This window comes from Polypterus senegalus, chromosome 2 (assembly GCF_016835505.1).
Source record: "Polypterus senegalus isolate Bchr_013 chromosome 2, ASM1683550v1, whole genome shotgun sequence".
Lineage (NCBI taxonomy): Eukaryota > Metazoa > Chordata > Cladistia > Polypteriformes > Polypteridae > Polypterus > Polypterus senegalus.
The window spans coordinates 86,273,560-86,291,589 of NC_053155.1; the positions used below are offsets into that span (position 1 = coordinate 86,273,560).

Genomic DNA, 18,030 nt, shown 5'->3' on the forward strand with positions numbered 1-18,030 from the left:
TGGCAGAAAGTTTAAATTCAGACAAAGAGCTATAGAGACCTGGAATAATTTACAAAGTAGTGTGGTGGAGACCTTCAACTTGATGTTATCTGAGACAATCTAGGTGAAGTGGAAGGACAAGCATGTTGGGCTATATGGCCTGTTCTTTTCACCATAGTTCTAATGTTGTTAACCACACACTCGGCTGTTTAAAATGGGTCAGCAAATGTAACACAAGTACATTTAATATACTGTATATTTAAATAATTTAAAAGGAAAAAAGATATAACCTCAAACCAAAATGTGGATGATTAGACCACTGAAATGGCAGCCTAGTTATGTGTTAGATTTAGGGAAGCTTTCTTCTAAGAGGAATATATCTACAAGAGACGACATCTAATCCCAGCACCTCAATGAGAAAATTAGCACCCGTAAAATGTAACAAAAGGAGACTCCTCTTGAGACTTGTGGGTAGGAAGTAGACACTTTCTAGGAGAGTCAACCCGAGTTACAGGTGTCTTGCCATTTTGGGCACCCTGTGTGACTCAACATTAATTCTTTGGGGTGGTAGTACAGAATATGGAAGCCTTAGTAGCTCTCTTCAAAATCAACCACCAAAGAGAATAAAAGTAAAGATATACAGGGAACATACATGCGTATTCCTTTCTTGGTGTACATAAAGAAGAGTCTCCAGTACTGCAGATAAAATGCCTGGGTTGATCAAGCTGTTATTGTCCACAAATGAAGTCTATCAGGAAATTAACAAACACTGATATTACAATGAATTTTACTGCAAAAATGATAACATATTGACCCTTGTCCCATTCAACATAGCACCCTTCAGAAACAACACACAGCCTTTCTGGGTCTTCACCCATGGAAACTTTGGTCTGAAAGGTACATTGGTTACAACTCTTTGGATGTTTTCAGCGGTTTGGAAATGGGGCTCTTTTCGGTATTTCTTCAGCTTAGGAAAGTGAGATAAGATCTAATGGCTGAAGTAAACACTAGAATGTGACAGAAACGCCCTAACAAACAGTGCACAGTGAAGTTGTTCTTTGGCATGGTGGAGGATCCAATTTTTGGCAATTTCAGGTTGAACAAATGTTTATGCCAAAGTTTATAAGAACTTGGACCTAGGATAAAACCTTCTAACCCTACTCTCTTCTTACACAATCATCTGGAATACAAATAATGACACAAGTTGCAACTAATCATCTTGTGTCAGAGAGCAAATCATCTGACAGGTTTCCAGGCGGTTATAATGGCAGTATTGCCATGACATGTTTTAAAAAAATCAGTCTCATCAAGTTCATGACATGTTCCCTAAGTGTGGACAAGGTGACAGCTCTGGAAGACAAAGTTCAAAAGGTAGGTGCTAAGCAGAGGGCCATGGTCCTCTTTTCAGAGTGCTGATGGTGCCGTGTGCTAGTCCAGGAAAGACTGATGAGATGAGATACTAACATGTGGCTCAAATCGTGCTGTACAGTAGAGGGCTATAGGACACTGGGGTACCTCTTGGAATAATTTTTTATTCCCGGATGGGTTACATCTAAACCAAAGACGTATTTCGAAAATACAAGTGTAGTCTAGGACCGTTTAAATGGGGGTGGTCTGCAGAGAGTTTAGTTTTGGACAGTCTGGGTTTAGATGATTATGTAATGCTTTGGAAAGAACTGATAAAACTCTAGCCAGCAGGAAAAAGTTGATGGAATTTTGTGTGTCATCTGTTACATTTAAATGAGTTCTTTAGCAATGTTTGAAAATATTTCTTTTCCCCCCACAGAGTACAACAGATACCGATGGAATAAACTACCACATAGACAAAGTAGTACTTTCTAAATCTTAAGAGCCTGATTTGGTTATACTTGCAATAGTTGGGTGAGTGATGACTGTCAAGCTATGTGAGGCAGAATGGCGTGTTCTCGTAATTTATTTCATGTTATTACATCTTTCTGCTAGAATATAGACAACACGTTTGAGGCAGCTGAAACATGCATGTTACAGAGTGAAATGAGATCTTTTAGACACTGTGCCTGGGAATCAATCCCAGTCTCCCCAACCCTTAATTTACCTTTGTCTGTGTCAGTCCTACAGTTTACGCAGGCTCTGCCTTGCAGCTGCCCACTTCCAGTCAAGTGACACGTATTCTCTGGCTGCCTCAGATTCTCCTGGGTTTGAAGAAGCTGATAGGTAGAGTTGTCAGGTAGAAATGAGCCTTCTTGAAGCTCTTGACTTGGCGACCTAAAAGATTAATTTCGTTATTTAAGGATGCAGCGTCAAAGACAGAATGTGTAGATACAGTGGTGCATTAAAGTTAAACAATATCACCTGGTCAAAAAGTACAAAGAAGCAACAAAACATTAAATACAGTAAATAGAACAGAAATTAATCATGCAATGTGATATTGTCCAATTTACTGGCAAGTTGTACAGAACAGATTCTGTGCTAGAAAACACATGTTGTCAAGTAGTTTGTCAAGTAGTTGGATAGATCTCTTTGGTTCTGTAATCTTTTCTAGCGTTTCCTCATGAATAGACCTTTATCGCAGTTCCTGTTTCCAGAAGATTGGAATTCAATGAAGCAGTGTATCTGAGTAAAGTCAGTACAGAGCAATGAAGGTCTTTGATTTAATATAGTTTATGTGAGCACCTCTGTCGATAGCCTACACCTTAACCGCTTTGACATATGTATGTCAAAAAGTGGCTGAAAACGACTGAAGACTGCAGTTGTCCTATATCATTTAGTCTAGAACAAGTGAGAGACACATCAGAAACGGGCTTTGAGTGGGCTAGTGCTCACCACAGAGTCAATGTTTAAGAGACATGATGTGCATATGAGACAGTATTAAAAAAAGCGATGGAGATTTAACTTGTTACATACACGATGAGAGAAGAGCTTGTCATTTAAGCCCCTTCTACGCGTAAGTATTAAGTATCACCCACTTAAGTTTTCCGGTAATGGAGGTGTTTCACATTAGTAGCCTATTGCCAATGCTGACAAATGTTTTCTGCATTTTGGTTTGCCTATATCAGACAAATGACCCCACAGATGCTGCAATCCAATGTTTGCGATTCTCTTATTTTTATAGTTAAACTGTTAAAAAAATAAAGTATATACCTTTTATCTAACATAGACTGCTTTTACAATAAACTGCTTCTCCACTAATCTGATCACATCATCTTGACCACATTTCGAAAAAGCTGAAAGTGATGCAGAGAACTCCAGAATATGCTACTGACCAGATGTTGTGATACACTGCTTCATTGAACACTTCTGGTTGCCATTTCCATTGTGATGAAGGCCTATAACACTTAGCTATAACAATGTGTACAGTATTTGGCACCAAACATAAGCGTACTTCTAACAGGAAGCCAAAGTAAACACAACGTAAGTGCATTTCATGTAGATGGGCAAAATACTCAGAGTGGCTGGAGTCTAAATTGAGTCACTGTCCACATCTTCAAGTGGAAATTCCTGTAAGCCATTGCAAATGTTGTGTTGAAATGACTTGCATATTATACCATTGTCAGCAGATGGAATTGCATCTCACAAACTAAGAGAAACAGTTCAATCGGTGAGATATTTTAGAACAAACATATGCAGAAACTGCCTGTGATCAATTCTGATTCATGTGTTACCATCTGCTAGAAACAAATTCCTGCTCCTTTTATAACTTTTTGGAAAATGATAAACCCATGTCCACGGAAGAATACGAGAATGCAACATCATCTCTCCAGCTACTACTGACATTGAGGGGGTGGTCCAAAACAAATACAAATGTCATGTGGACACCATGCCAATTCCTAAACTGGTCCCAATAACTTTGGGTGTGTTGTTGTGTGATGTACTAATGCACTGTCCAGAATTTCCTGCCATGCACTTTGTGCAAGAATTAGACTAATCAGGTCTCAGAATGTATGTACTGCAGTATACTGCAATAACTAAAAAATATTTTAGCAATTTAATGTTAATCATGTTTTTGCTGTTTTTCTTACTTTAATTTATTTTTAGGTGGCAATTTAGCAATACCATATGTGCTGAAAGGATAGGCAACCACAAGTCAGCCATGCCCAAAAACTGTAAACTTTTGGCCGCAATAGAATTGCTCTGCAAACGAGAATGTTTCTTACTAATATACAACAATTAGAACTCCCTTAAGGCAATGAAATTTGTACCTTTCTGAGGAGTCGTACCCAACATGTCTGGAGTGGTTCACGGTCTCTGAAAGCAGAGAAGTGCAGCTCACATCACCCTGATGAGTGAAGAGATGGAACAACATATGGACTGGTTAGTGACAGGACCAACACACACTAAAACATTTCTGTTAAAATGGGAACCTAAAACTCTGAAAAGGTAAGTGGATTCACATTTAGGCAGTATAAAAAGTGCTGACCTGCTAGAAACATACAGTCCAAAGACATTTCCCATCAAACAAAATCAAAGAAAAAAAGAAAAACAGCAACCAGTGGATAACTCTTGTACATTCTACATATAGTTGAAGTCAGAAGTTTAAATACACTTTAGGGTAAATTCTTTAAAACTCACTTTATAAAGTCTTGACATAATTTTCTGGAAAAAGTGTTTGTAAACTTGTGACCCACTGGAATTGTGATATGGTGAATAAAACACGAAATAATCTCTCTATGAACATCCATCCATCCATCCATTATCCAACCCGCTATATCCTAACTACAGGGTCACGGGGGTCTGCTGGAGCCATTCCCAGCCAACACAGGACGCAAGGCAGGAAACAAACCCTGGGCAGGGCGCCAGCCCACCGCAGGGCACACACACACCCACACACCAAGCAGAATTTAGGATCGCCAATCCACCTAAACTGCATGTCTTTGGACTGTGGGAGGAAACTGGAGTACCCGGAGGAAACCCATGCAGACTTCACGCAGGGAGGACCCAGGAAGCGAACCCAGGTCTCCTAACTGCGAGGCAGCAGCGCTACCACTGCGCCACCGTGCCGCCCTCTATGAACATTGTTGGAAAAATTACTTTTGCCCTGAGCAAAGTAAATGTCTTAAATGATATGCCAAGTTTATAGTCTAATTGGTATAAAATCTGTGGAGGGGTTATTAAGTGGGTTTTGAAGAATTCACCATAAGTGAATGTAAATTTCTGACTTCAACTGTATACACAAAAGTTACCCAAAACAAGTTTAGATGAGAAGAGGCCATTTAAACCAACACAGCTCATCAATCCATATTCACTTAGTGTGTCTTAAATAATATTAGTCTAAGATTTGAAGCTGGTATCTGCACAGACACATACTCCGTTTCATGTATGTTATTTACTGTATTTCTGGTATTACAAAAAGTGCCTACAAAATCAGCTTTTCCACTAAGAATAAAATATAGCTTTCATATAAAAAGCTCACAAGTGCCTTCTTACCTGGCACAACTGATCCACACAATACTCTAACGGTTTCCCAGGAGTACTGTGAGGGTGACAGCCACCATTCAGCGAGATTACTGTTCCACCAACAGGGCAGTGGCCATTGGGCAAAGGCACACTCCGTAGTGGAACCATGGTATACTGACAAGAGGACCTCGATGGGGCTGTCGGAGTAAAGCCCAAGTCTGATGTGTGTTCTGAAACACAAAAAAAATAAGTTAGAATTTTAGAAAAGAAGATTATCACAGTAGGAACATAAGTTTCTAAATTAGTGAACCTGAACATAATCAGTTTTGCAAACACTTTAAGAACATAAAAAAAAAACAAACACATGCATAAAGTCTTTCACTTAGAGAAAATGTCCCCAATTTACTTCTCACTTATTAATCTCTCTCTACCCTCACATTCCATTATTGTACTTTCTTTCCAGCAACCACTTTACAAGAGCCACTAGTTCTTCTACTTACTCTGTTTAGCCCAGAAACGCCATAGACAGAAGGGAATGAAAGCCACAATCATAAAAACAATGGCGCCCAGCACCACGCCAACAATGAGGTAGGGCAGGTCACTAGCACGGGCAATTGTTGACACCTCCCCTGAGCCAGGAGTGGATTGAGGAGGTGTAGAGTCAACTGGAGGCCGAGGATGTCGTCGAGCTAAGGAAAGAAAGTATAAGGTTTGAGTAAGAAACGCAAGAGTGACCAAAAACAAAACGTCCACAACAGCAAAATGGAGATGGATTCTGTAGTCTTCAGGGAGGACAACTGATCACAACTAATAAATACACGTTAGTTATTCCTTCCCAATGTTTGGCCTTTAGAGGTGTTTGTAAAAGGTTACCATAGCAGAAGGAAGGTAAATATCTAATTGCCATAACAAGGCGAGTTCTATTTGGTAACTTAAAAAAATAAAACATGAGTACAAACACACAATATAGGTGCAACAGTAAGTACTAATCCTGACTAGCCTGAAAACCATCAGTTTAACACAAACCACAGATATATTACTGAATTTAGTATAGTACTCTCAATATATTACGCTTATGCATATCACAGCTTGTGGACAAGTACTTTTACGGCAAACGGCATGTGTGGGTTCCAGCAGAGACTAATGAGAGTGAGGCTATAGGTTACTGGCAGTAGCAACAATTCCTTCTAGGCAGTAAGAGGCAGCACATCACCCCTGTTGGGGAGAAAGAGGACTATACTGCCTTGGTAGGGTGTTGAATGTGAGAACTGCTCCTTTAAAGGCTATGTGAAGCTTAGTTGTGCAGACACCAAGGACTCTAGAATGCTGGTCCTGTATGTGCTGGAAAAGGATCTCATGAGGATATTTAAAGCCTGCTTCCCAATAGGGTCCCTTTGGGTCTTGAGTCAGAAGGTTAGATGAGTAAAGGCTTACTGGCAAAGAGTAAAAGCGACCAGAGATGTTAGGAACCAGTGACAACGGACAAGATTGACTGCTCCGGTGAGTTAAATAGGTGGAATGATGGGGAATGTACTATACCAAATGACAACTGTTAAAGGCAGGATCAAGAGTGCAGTGAGGAGTTTGTTTGCATAATCCAGTTCTACATTTCCCCTGTGCTTTAGTTTAATAGTTTAATGGTCTAATGGCTCGGACTGGAGTTTTGTTCATTTCCATCCTTGGTGGTGGCTGGATGCTGCATGTTGCTTATCCAAGAAAATTCATAAACACACAGCCTTTGCTCGTAAAACTTAATTTTTGGTTGACACCAAGGGGTCAGGCACAACTTGAGTGCCCTCCCCAATATAGAATCATATTTATTTTCTTTTATCTCCAATTGGGCTGGAGGTATAGTGCAGTTCAGCAGAAGGACAGGACATAACTAGCTGGCTTTATACCCGTTAATAGTAAATACGTGAGAGGGCTTCCCTGTAAGGAAGTATAAGAGTACTGTATGTGGGTCTGTCAAAATCTGCTCTGTCGCACCTTCAGCTGGTTCAAAATGCTGCAGCTTGATTCTTGATTGGGTCGAGAAAAAGGGATCACATCTCCCCCATTCTAGCCTCTATCCACTGGCTACCAGTAAAGTGTCGCATTGATTTTAAAATCTTGTTGTTTGTTTTTAAAGCCTTGCATGGTCTCGCTCCAAAATATATCTGTGACCTCCATCACCCCTATATGCCACCAAGAACACCGAGGTCATCTGGACGACTGCTCCTTTTAGTGCCAATATCTCGGCTGAAATCAAGGGGAGACCAAGCTTTTTCAGTTCTTGCTCCTATGCTTTGGAATTACTTGCCTCTGCACATCAGGTCTTCATCCTCTATCGAGGTTTTTAAAAGTCGGCTTAAGACCTACTTGTTTTCTTCTGTCTTTCACTGTGTATGATGGGATTATGGTGGATGTTACAATTGGTTGTTTTATTAACCTGCTTTTGCATGATTGTTTGTATTGTGTTTATTTTAATGCTTTTTTGTACAGCACTTTGGTGCAACCTCTGTTGTTTTAAATGTGCTTTTATAAATAAAAATAATCTAATCTAATCTAATGAATTTTCAAGAGCATTACTGAATCGATTCGTGTACAAAGACAGAGCCCCTGCACCTTGGTGTTGTTAATTTCAAAATGTCTGAGAGTTACTTTGACAATGTGATCATCTTTGTCATGATTGTGAATCCACTTTCTACCTCTGTCAACACAGGCTTGTGGAATCCTGGCACTTATTCTAGCAGCACTAGTTGCAAGATAGAAACCAGCTCTGAATGGACATACTCAAGCACTTGTGATGTTACTTGTACTAACATTTTTAAAAGTCTTTAAACATCCTTACTCTATATCTTTTAGAGTAAATAGATAAATCTTTCATTTTGTATGTAAGTTGGAACTTGAACTGAAATGTCTATAAGTGTAAATTTCAGCAAAAAATATACCATATAATTAGATATTTAAGAAAGCCATTATCAAGCTAGTAGCACTTTTATTTGCTCTTATCCATCCATTTCACATGGTCTCTCCTCTATAGTGAAATGCTCCAAGATGGAATAAAAACAGCAGCCTTCATTGTTTTCTTTTGTGTTAATTATTTAGTATTGTATTAGACAACTCAAGGACATCATACACCATCCAACAACCTTTGGCATTAGAAGTAAGGTGATGATAAAGAGCACATTTAGAAAAACAGGGAATTTGAGCAGTTATTGCAGCGATAGCTGCAAGGGGCTAGGAAGAAAGGTTTCCTAGGGAAACAGTCAAGTATAAGGAAAAGTCTAGTATAATATATGACAAAAGCACAATCAGCAGGCAGCTAAAAGTGCAGCAGTAGCAGAGAGCAGAAACCATGTAGTAGTGGGATTATTTTTAACAGTAATTCATCCAACAAGTTATTTGTTTGCAGAAAAACTTTCCAATATTTCTGCATACTTTACCAGCTGGGATCAGCAGTATAGTCTCTTCATAACTTTAAACACTTAAAATTGTGTCAACTCTTAATCTGTTTGCTTAAACAGAAAAGTTTGTAGTCCTTCAGTCTTTACTTATAGCTCCTTATAGCCTGAAAGTACATACCACATGAGAAGGACCTAGGAATCATAGTGGACTCCATCCAGTAGGATGTTAGGTTATATATTCTAAAGTGTGAAGTATAAGTCAAGAGAGGTTATGCTTAATTTATAAAACACACTAGTAAGGCCTCACCTGGAGTACTGTGTGTAGCTATGGTCTCCAGGTTACAAAAAATACTTAACAGCACTAGAAAATGTGCCGAATTATTTATTAAGGGCAAATTTTAGAAATGTTAGAACATTTTCTTCACACAAATAACTATAGACACATGTAATGCACTACTAAGAAGTGGGGTAGAAAGCAGAACTTTAGGGACCTTAAAATCTCAACTTAATGTTATTTTGAGAAAATCAGGTGAATAGAACCGGTGAGCTTTTTGGTCTGAATGGCCCATTCTTGTCACAACCGTTTTAATAGAATTATATCTACGTATTGTGCCCTTACATTAAGCACAGCGTATCAACTAGACGGTAACACTCTTATAGGTAAATATGCTCATTATTATCATGTGTACATCACAGTAAAACTTACCTTTAGTCTCACAAATCATAACATTACTGAATTCGCTCTCGCCCCCTTCATTGAAGCACTGCATTTTTATGTCATATGAAGTCTCTGGTTGTAATCGGGTTATGGAGTGCCAGTATCGGTCACCTATAAAAACAAAAATGCACAAATGGAGAGGTGTCAGGGAGCTACTGATGAAAGGAATTAACTTGGCCAGTTTTGAATAAAAAATAGGCTTGTCATCTGGATAAATAATTGATATTAAAACAGTTCATATTAAAATACACATTTCTTACAAAATATTCAGACATGTTTCTGAGGGCCAGAATGCACAAGAAGTTGTTTATAAAAAACTCTTAAAATACCGTCAGCTCATGGTACTGATGTTAAACAAGCAAATTATACTGAACTTGCTATGACACTGACTAAGAATAAAGTTCCATTTTAATTCACTTTGGAGAAACAAAAAAAACAAAAACAAATGGAGTACATGTATGTATTTTTTTTCCCTACTGCTAATGGCATATCTGTGCAACCCCAGCTGGATTTGCCCTTAAAACAAGAGTTAACTTAGACTGGTCTAGCCAAAGCTGACTGAGCTATTAAAATATTACAGAGTTCTTAAAGTTTTCTTGCCATTGCTTGAATGAGATGTGTGGACAAATGCGATTCTGTAGATGGTGCTACCAAGAGCTTCTTTTATCTGGTCCATGCCTCTACTCTCCTTCTGAATGTGTTTCTGTACTCCTGTTATCAAACATCAACCAACTCTGCATTTGGCAACACTGGTACTTTTCCATCAGCTTTGGGACCAACTGTAATACGAAGCGTTCTGTGGTCCATGTTACATTTTTTTTACATTTTATTTATTATCTTTTTTTTCTTCTTGCTAACCACTCAAAAGGAACCATACTGATTTTTAAGTTACCATTGACAAAGGCCTCTGCTAAATAAACTGGAATAGTGACCATTACAGTTAGATGCTTAGCATATTAATTTTATTCATTTGTGAAACAGAACATCCCCCAGTGTGCTGAACATATATTAAAAAAAAAAAAAGTGACTTTAGCTTATAGTCTTTGAGAGTGCCCAGAGTAGCACAACTGCAAGCAATAAAAACGAATTAACAACTGTGTGTAATATGTTTAACCAATCACAAGTGATGAAGTCTAGATTTCTTCTGCATTAAATTCCTGTAGTCCTGCTGTGCACAACAGCTAAAGCAGACAAATCGCTTGAATTATGAATTTCAGCACGGTGTTGCAGTGGTTTGTAGCTCTGCCTCAAGAGATCAAGGATCCCAGGCTAAAATCCCATTCCTGACTATTGCCTGTATGGAGTTCACAAATTTCCCAATGTCTACATAGATTTTCCTCCCATATTTCCAGAAATGTTCATATTAGGTTAACTGCCAATTCTGAATTGACCCTTGTGTAGGTGACTAAGTGTGTTTGTGAGTTTTATGATAATGTACAGCTGTGCTTGAACATTTATACATCTACAGTATGAATCAGCCTTCAAGAGGCTGCTGTAGAGATTGTAGAGCTATGTGCTAGCTGGCTGCTAAAGCTGAAAGTGAGGGTAGGGCCAGGCTACACCAGAGCTTCACAGAGCAACTTTAATTAGAAAATAAAAGTGCTACTTTCTCACTGGACAGAAAAATGTCTATTTATGTAACGACAGTAAAAGTTATTTATCAAAAAAAAAACAAAAAAACAATAGGCTGTTCCTTAAAGTGATGTGGCACCTGCAATAACACTGCACTGGTTGGTCAGGTTTAATATTTTTAATTACACTTTGAGTATTCAAACAAGAAGTACGCATATTTAAACACTAGATATGAATGTTAAGGCCACAGTAACAACTGCCCTGAAACGTGGAGTGGGAGGTTGTTATATAGTTATATGGTCTATAAGGTGAATGGTAAGGCAAGAGGTAATGTAATAACCACTGCTCTGTAGCTGGAATCTATCCTCATAACTGACCAAAATTTTGCATCTTTAAACAATTTTCAAAAAAGTAACTTTGCCGCAAATGTTAGTTAATAGCAAGATTTCAAAGTGCTTTTCAGTTGCAGACACAAAGCAAAAACAGAGATTCAACTTACGTTCCACCACGTCTTTCTTGTAATCACTGTCATTGTCACTGTCAGTAGGGCGATAGTAGATGTAGAAGCCATGGATTGGGGTATTGTTGTTGCTGGCTGGAATATACTGCAGGGAAACAAAGAAATGATATCCTTTAGACTAATCAATAAAAGTAAATTGTCTTGTCCTGACAAGATGAAACAGTAGGGCACCAAGGCACACTGCACCTAGTAAAGTGCAGGCAGACGTTCTGAGCAGATGGCTTGGAACACACAAGAAATACGGAGGCACTAATACACTAGTATACACTGGCAAACGACAAGTATCCCCTCTCCCAACTCAAACTTCAGGACTATGCCATTCCTAAATGAATATGAATCCTTACCTGGAGAATTTAGGTGCAATGCTCCGTGAACAACATTTGCAGCCTCACTGTTCCTACTTTATATTAATGAACTACGTTCTGATATGCCAAATTAACATTGCATTTGTCAATTTAATTCCTTTTCTAAGTACTTCTACGTTACTTAGCAGCACAGAGGTCAAGAGAGTCTACACTGGGATATAGGATTAATGGGAAATTTTGAGTAAATTCTGAAAAGAATTTTCTAAAAAATAAAAAAAATACAATAGGGGCCATGCAAAGAAGAGAAATTGGGTGTATCCCTACAGTAACAGACATATTTTATACTGGCAGGGACTTCAATGTCCTATATTTGCATATAAAAAATGTGTTTATACTTATGCATTATTAAATTTATGCTTATTTATCATTGTTTACTGCTTGTTTTATACTACCATAACTAGCTTGTGGGATACATTCAATCCACCTTAATAAAAGGATAAATGTCTGCCAGATTGCTGTCTTTTGTCATCTCAAAAGATGGTGCAACCTAAACATTAATACTGCTTTTATCAACCCCATACCAAATGGAATATAACAGATGTGCATTGCATGGTGCACTGTAAACATTAATGCGTACGTCTATGTTGATTACTCAGATGGGTAGCACAGCTAGTTAAGAACAATTCTGTTGTGTAAACTTCAATTCTGCATGCCACGACACCAGTGGAAAATAAAAGGAACTGTATTTAAAATGAAGAGCAAGAAATTATTATGTACATTCAGCATAACAGGAACCCGTTAGAAAATGCCAAACAAATTATCTACTGAAAATGAGCAAGATGGAACCAAGTTTGTAAGCTATGTTTATATACATTAGACTTTTGTTCTATCAAAACCATGTCTCCAGATCTTTACAGCAAGTACTGGATATCAGAAATCAAGTTAAAAAAAAAACTTCAAGGCTGTGCTTATTTAAAACTTGGATGTCAAAGCATCTCTGACATATCAGAATAACTGCCTGCTTAAGTCATAAATGAGAGCACATACTGCCTCAAAAGATGAAAAGCCAAAATCTGTTGCATTATCAGGAATACTCAACTAAGAACAAAATAGTATGCACACCTTTCAAATTCTAAAGAAGGTAAATACTACAGAAAAGACTCTTAGAACCATGACATACCATCCATTTCAGCATAATGGTGGTCTCATTGATTGCTTCTGTATAGGTGATATAGGGCCCAGTAACTGGACGCTCATATACACGGTGAATGTAGCCAGACACAATGTAGGGCTTAGAGGCAGCACTGGGTGGGCTCTCTCCCAAAATATTGACTGCTCGTACTCTAAACTTATAGGAGGTTCCTGTGAAAAACAAACATAAAGAGCAATAAGAACTCATAATGGCCAACGGGTCTCCAGCCATAAAGTTAAAATTTTAAGTCTAGAGAAAGGCGTTTATTCCTGCCAGATTTATACAAGACCTCCAAGCTATTCTAGTGTCTGTGTTAGTTTCTCACCCTTCTCGAGGCCAGGGATCTCCACAGAAAGTCGGGATGGTGGGATACTGCTGGTTGCCAAAACCCAATCACCTCCCTTTTTCAGCTTCTTATATTCAACTCTAAAGGACTGGATCGGAAATCCACGATTTCCTCGAGGAATCCAGGTTACATAAACAGACGTTTCGGATGCCATGGAGATAGTTGGTCGATCAGGAGCTTCAGGAGCTAGAAAAGTAAATCCGAGTTCAGATATGCAAGTATTGATATTGAGTATCAAGAGCTAACTCCTTTTGTTTACTGAATGAGGAGTTTACAACAGTGGGATAACAATCAGTCCACAACATTAACATCACAACAGATAACACTGGATGGGTGCATGCAAAGCACTTACTGTCTAGGTCATCCTAAGCAGCAGAGAGAAAAAAACAGAGCCATTAGTGAGAGAAACAGAGGGAGGACTATCTACAATGGTGGACAGGTCCCATATGGTTAAATACTTTACACTATACTAGGAAGTTCAGGAGTGGAAATTTGCCATTTGCTATGGTGTTTGGAGAACAAATGGCAGAGAAGACCTCCACTGTATAAAAGGACCATGGGTAAAATAGTATAGTGCATAGATTGACATATGTGGTTTTACATCTGGATGGAACAAACACTTTAAGGCACTTACTTTACTCTTTCCTCATAATGTTCAAAAAGTGCTACTTTATTAACAATTGAGTTTCAGTACAAATGGTAGAAAAGAGCACTAGCATTCAGCAAGCAACTTTCATTCACTGACTGACAACCAATGTTTTTTTTTCCCCCAGTGTAACCTTGCCAAGTACAGAACCATGAGGAGGCAGGCCAGCAGGCTACACCTTATTTACCTAGTAAATAAAAAATTATACAAGTGGGATCTCCAAAACAATGAAAGATCAAAAAGTTTCCAAGTGGAGAATCACTTACGGGAGAGTCTGGCATTATCCAGTTGGCTATGGGTCTGGCTGCTGCTGCCTGCGTCATCATTCAGGATGATGTCTGGCCCACTGGCACCAATCCCTTGAGACTTCTGGTTTTGGTTGCGGCCTAGGAGAAAAAAAATGCCACATAGCAAGTCAGACATTAAAGATGCCGAGAACTGCTCAGCTTCAGTAATTTACACAATGGCATGAAGCACTAATACTTAATATCACATATAAAGTGATGAGGACAGCAACATTCTGTTGGAAACAGAAACCACAACTGTACAATATGTACCTTTTCCTGTTCTGAAGGTCATCATAGCTGCCTGCCCTAGGCCAGCACAGTTTCTGGCAGCCATTTCTACTTCGTACAGACTGGAAGGCTCTAGCTTAACCAGGGTGAGGCGGTATAGGTGACCCGGTATGGATGCCACAGTCCAGTCATCTGAGGGATCTCCAGCCTGTCAAGAATTATTAAGCATACCAATAATCCACAAATAAATATGATTACCAAAAACTCTGTTGGCATACAGCATCCATTCTAGCATAAACCATTCTGGGGCATACGGGAACCAAAATGATCTTAGGAGCAACAAACACAATGCTATAAACATATTCTTAACTCATCTTTTGTTGGAAACCAGTTTATTAAAATATTGGAACATAAACATATGGTGCAAATCCTAGGGACAGCCATTACCTTCTTATGTTTGATGATATATTCAAGCACAGGTGGTCCACCATCATGCCTTGGTCGCCACATCAGCTCATAAGAGTCAGCTTTTGCAGTACGAGGAGAGCTAAGGATAACCGGGGCCTCCGCTAGCTGCACTGGTCCAGTACCTTTGGAGCAACTGACAGGAGCACTGGGTACTGAGGGCCAGGGTCTGAGTGGTGACCTTTCAGGACCAAGAGGTCGTAAACTATCCACTGGAGAAAAAACATCAGTGGGAGAATCAGTTGCTCCTTTAAAAGGGAATTCTACAAAGAAAACAGTAAACACAACACCATCACTGTTTTAGTGTCAAGTATACACTCTTAAAACACAACAGAAGCTAAATCAGCAGTTATCTAAATTATTAACTCTTTCAGAGCAATCAGCATAATCCTACCTTCAGAATGAAAAGATTATTTTTTTCCAATATTCAATTATTTTACAGATGTGTAGCGATCAGACAATCTCTACATTCAGTTGTCTCTAATACATAACACAACATTCTTAAACCCACCTAATCCAATTTAAAATTATGGTGGACTGGAGCCAACCCTAGAAGCATTTGCACAAGGCACAAAATGGCCCCTGTCAAGGCACCAGTCCATTACCGGGCCCACTTACGCTAACAATGGAGCCAATTAACTTTTGATACATTATTATGGGAACTCGGTAAGAATGATGGAGGAATATAGAGGGAAAACCTATTCAGACATTGGGAGAGCATGCAAATTCCACTTGGACAACAAATGGGCATGAGATCTGAAACTCGGGACATTGGATCCAAAAAGAAGCAAAAAGGTAACCAGTGTGCTAATATGCTGCTTGGCCCCAAATGCTCCACATCTATTTTAGACAAAATGTTAACTCACTCTCACAAGAAACAAATTGTTATCAGCAAGCAATCACAGTGTATTCTTGTGTAGTCTACTTGCAGCTAGATAACACTTGGGTAATGTCTAAAAAGTATGTTCTTAATTTGTAAAAGCCTGAAAAATACTAGCAAACAAAATTGAAATTTTCAAATAGATAAAGCAATAGTTCAGCAGATTCCAAATACAAAATGTACAATATGTGGGTAAGTGTTGTAAATTCTTGCTTCTTTGAACTAATCTTTTCTTTTTATAGCAACAAGTTAATCATCTGATCAAACCAAGGCACCATATATTCATATTACGTGAGGACCTGTTGATTGTCAATGATAGCTTTAATCATCTTAGATCTAACAAAAACAGCTTTCAGCATAAAAACAAAAATCTGCATGTGTTGGCATCTGTCTGAATTGGCTCAGATTACTGACATTTTATAGCACCAAAGCATTTACAGAGAATGCTGGTTCTGCTAGAATATTGTTTTATGTACTAAATATGCTCTTGGCAACAATAAAATTCATAAAGGCATTATACTACAACTGAGATTCTTTCAGCAATTCTAACAAAAACAATTATTTCACTTCTAGAGGCAAATCTTGAAATTTGTGGCACTGTTAACATCTGCTAATACAGTTTGCATGAATGCTGGGTTTTGATCTTTCAGACAGAATATAATGTACATTTTCTGATGAAAACAATTAAAGGTGATTGCTGTTTGACAGGTATAAGCATATAATGAGTGCAAATGAATGCATCTTTTCATCTACATTTCAAGCTACCATTGGCAACTTTGCTTTATACTAGGGACAATATCTTCTGAGACTTGGTGATGATACAAAAAAGTCAGTACTGTCCAACCAAGTACACCCCTGACAGTTCAAGGACAGATCCAGTGCAACTACATATTTTGCGCTAGATGCCAAAAGTTCACCAGACCCACCAAGACTCACAAGCTTTGAAAAAGAGGCAAACACTAACCAGATGGCACAGTGATTAGTCGAGCAGCCCCCTGTGAGCTGCCCACATCATTCTCTGCCATACACTGGTAGATGCCATCATCTTGAGGACCAATATCCAGGATGTGCAGTGTCTGCTTAGTTATATGGTGTCGCTGGGACATAGTCAAGGGAGATGCATTGTGTAGCCAGACCACTGAAGGCTGAGGGTTACCCCGAACATCACAGTTGAAGAGGGCACTTTGTCCCCAGGGTATAAACTGCTGCTGGAGCTCTAGGACCACTTCAGGGGGCTCTGTGAAAAACATGAAACACAGTGACTCCATGTATATTAATACAGTGTACCAAAGAGAGCAGCCACACTGTACCCATAGACATATTTATACATAAAGCATGCACATATACAGAGGTAATTCATGAATGCAAATCAGTCACATGCTGATTTCTCATCAGTGCACAGACCTATACACACCTTTGGGCATAAAATACATCATCAGTGTACACGTACATGTGCATACAAAAACTATTTATATTTACCATCACTACCACCCCCCTACTGTACCACACATAAACACATACATAATAGGTAATAATGCCCACACAATTCAACAAACAGCACTAAGGAAACTTGATGAGTGGGTGAACAGGTGTCAGTGCTGGAATGATCTGAATAACAGCTGTGCTGAAGCACAAAGAGGAATAATAGATGCCATTAGGTTATATTGTAACAGATGTGTGTTGGTATAGACTTTGTTTTCCTCCGAGAAGGATGAAGTGTATTAACAGTTCACAAGTAAAGCCTTCCATGCTTGGGGCTTCTTTGATAAATGAATGCAGAAACAGCATGAAAGACTTACCAAGCACTTGTACACTGTAGTAGATGAAGGCTGCACCTGGCTCTCCTATGCCATTGTCTGCCTGACAGCTATAGGTCCCAGAATCAGATTCACTGATAGCATCAATCAGTAGGTTACTGAGAAGGAAGCGGGTCTTGTTCTGCAAGCCCAGGGTAGCACCATCCTTAGCCCAAGTCACCTGTGGAGGCGGTATACCACTGGCTACACACTCTAATGCTAGGCTTTGTCCTCTTGTCACAATGATAGTCTGAGCCCTAGGTGGGTAGATTATTCTGGCCGCTTCTGCCATGGAGCCTGGAGATCAAAGACAATGGGTTATAAATAAAGAACTGTA

General features: G+C 39.0%; 1 protein-coding gene across 2 annotated transcripts in view; it reads right to left on the reverse strand.

Annotated features, from left to right (window-relative positions):
* Positions 1 to 18,030, reverse strand: part of boc (BOC cell adhesion associated, oncogene regulated) — a 73,537-nt gene that overhangs the window by 2,701 nt on the left and 52,806 nt on the right. For both annotated transcript variants that reach the window (XM_039744109.1, XM_039744108.1), the window contains exons 6-18: positions 17,697 to 17,990; positions 16,862 to 17,134; positions 15,000 to 15,280; positions 14,595 to 14,760; positions 14,304 to 14,423; positions 13,371 to 13,577; positions 13,034 to 13,215; positions 11,528 to 11,633; positions 9,445 to 9,567; positions 5,853 to 6,041; positions 5,383 to 5,582; positions 4,158 to 4,234; positions 2,054 to 2,223 (exon numbers count right to left, since the gene is read on the reverse strand). In XM_039744109.1, coding sequence (XP_039600043.1) covers positions 2,054 to 2,223; positions 4,158 to 4,234; positions 5,383 to 5,582; positions 5,853 to 6,041; positions 9,445 to 9,567; positions 11,528 to 11,633; positions 13,034 to 13,215; positions 13,371 to 13,577; positions 14,304 to 14,423; positions 14,595 to 14,760; positions 15,000 to 15,280; positions 16,862 to 17,134; positions 17,697 to 17,990 — 2,388 coding nt within the window. The remainder of the gene's footprint in view (positions 1 to 2,053; positions 2,224 to 4,157; positions 4,235 to 5,382; positions 5,583 to 5,852; positions 6,042 to 9,444; positions 9,568 to 11,527; positions 11,634 to 13,033; positions 13,216 to 13,370; positions 13,578 to 14,303; positions 14,424 to 14,594; positions 14,761 to 14,999; positions 15,281 to 16,861; positions 17,135 to 17,696; positions 17,991 to 18,030) is intronic.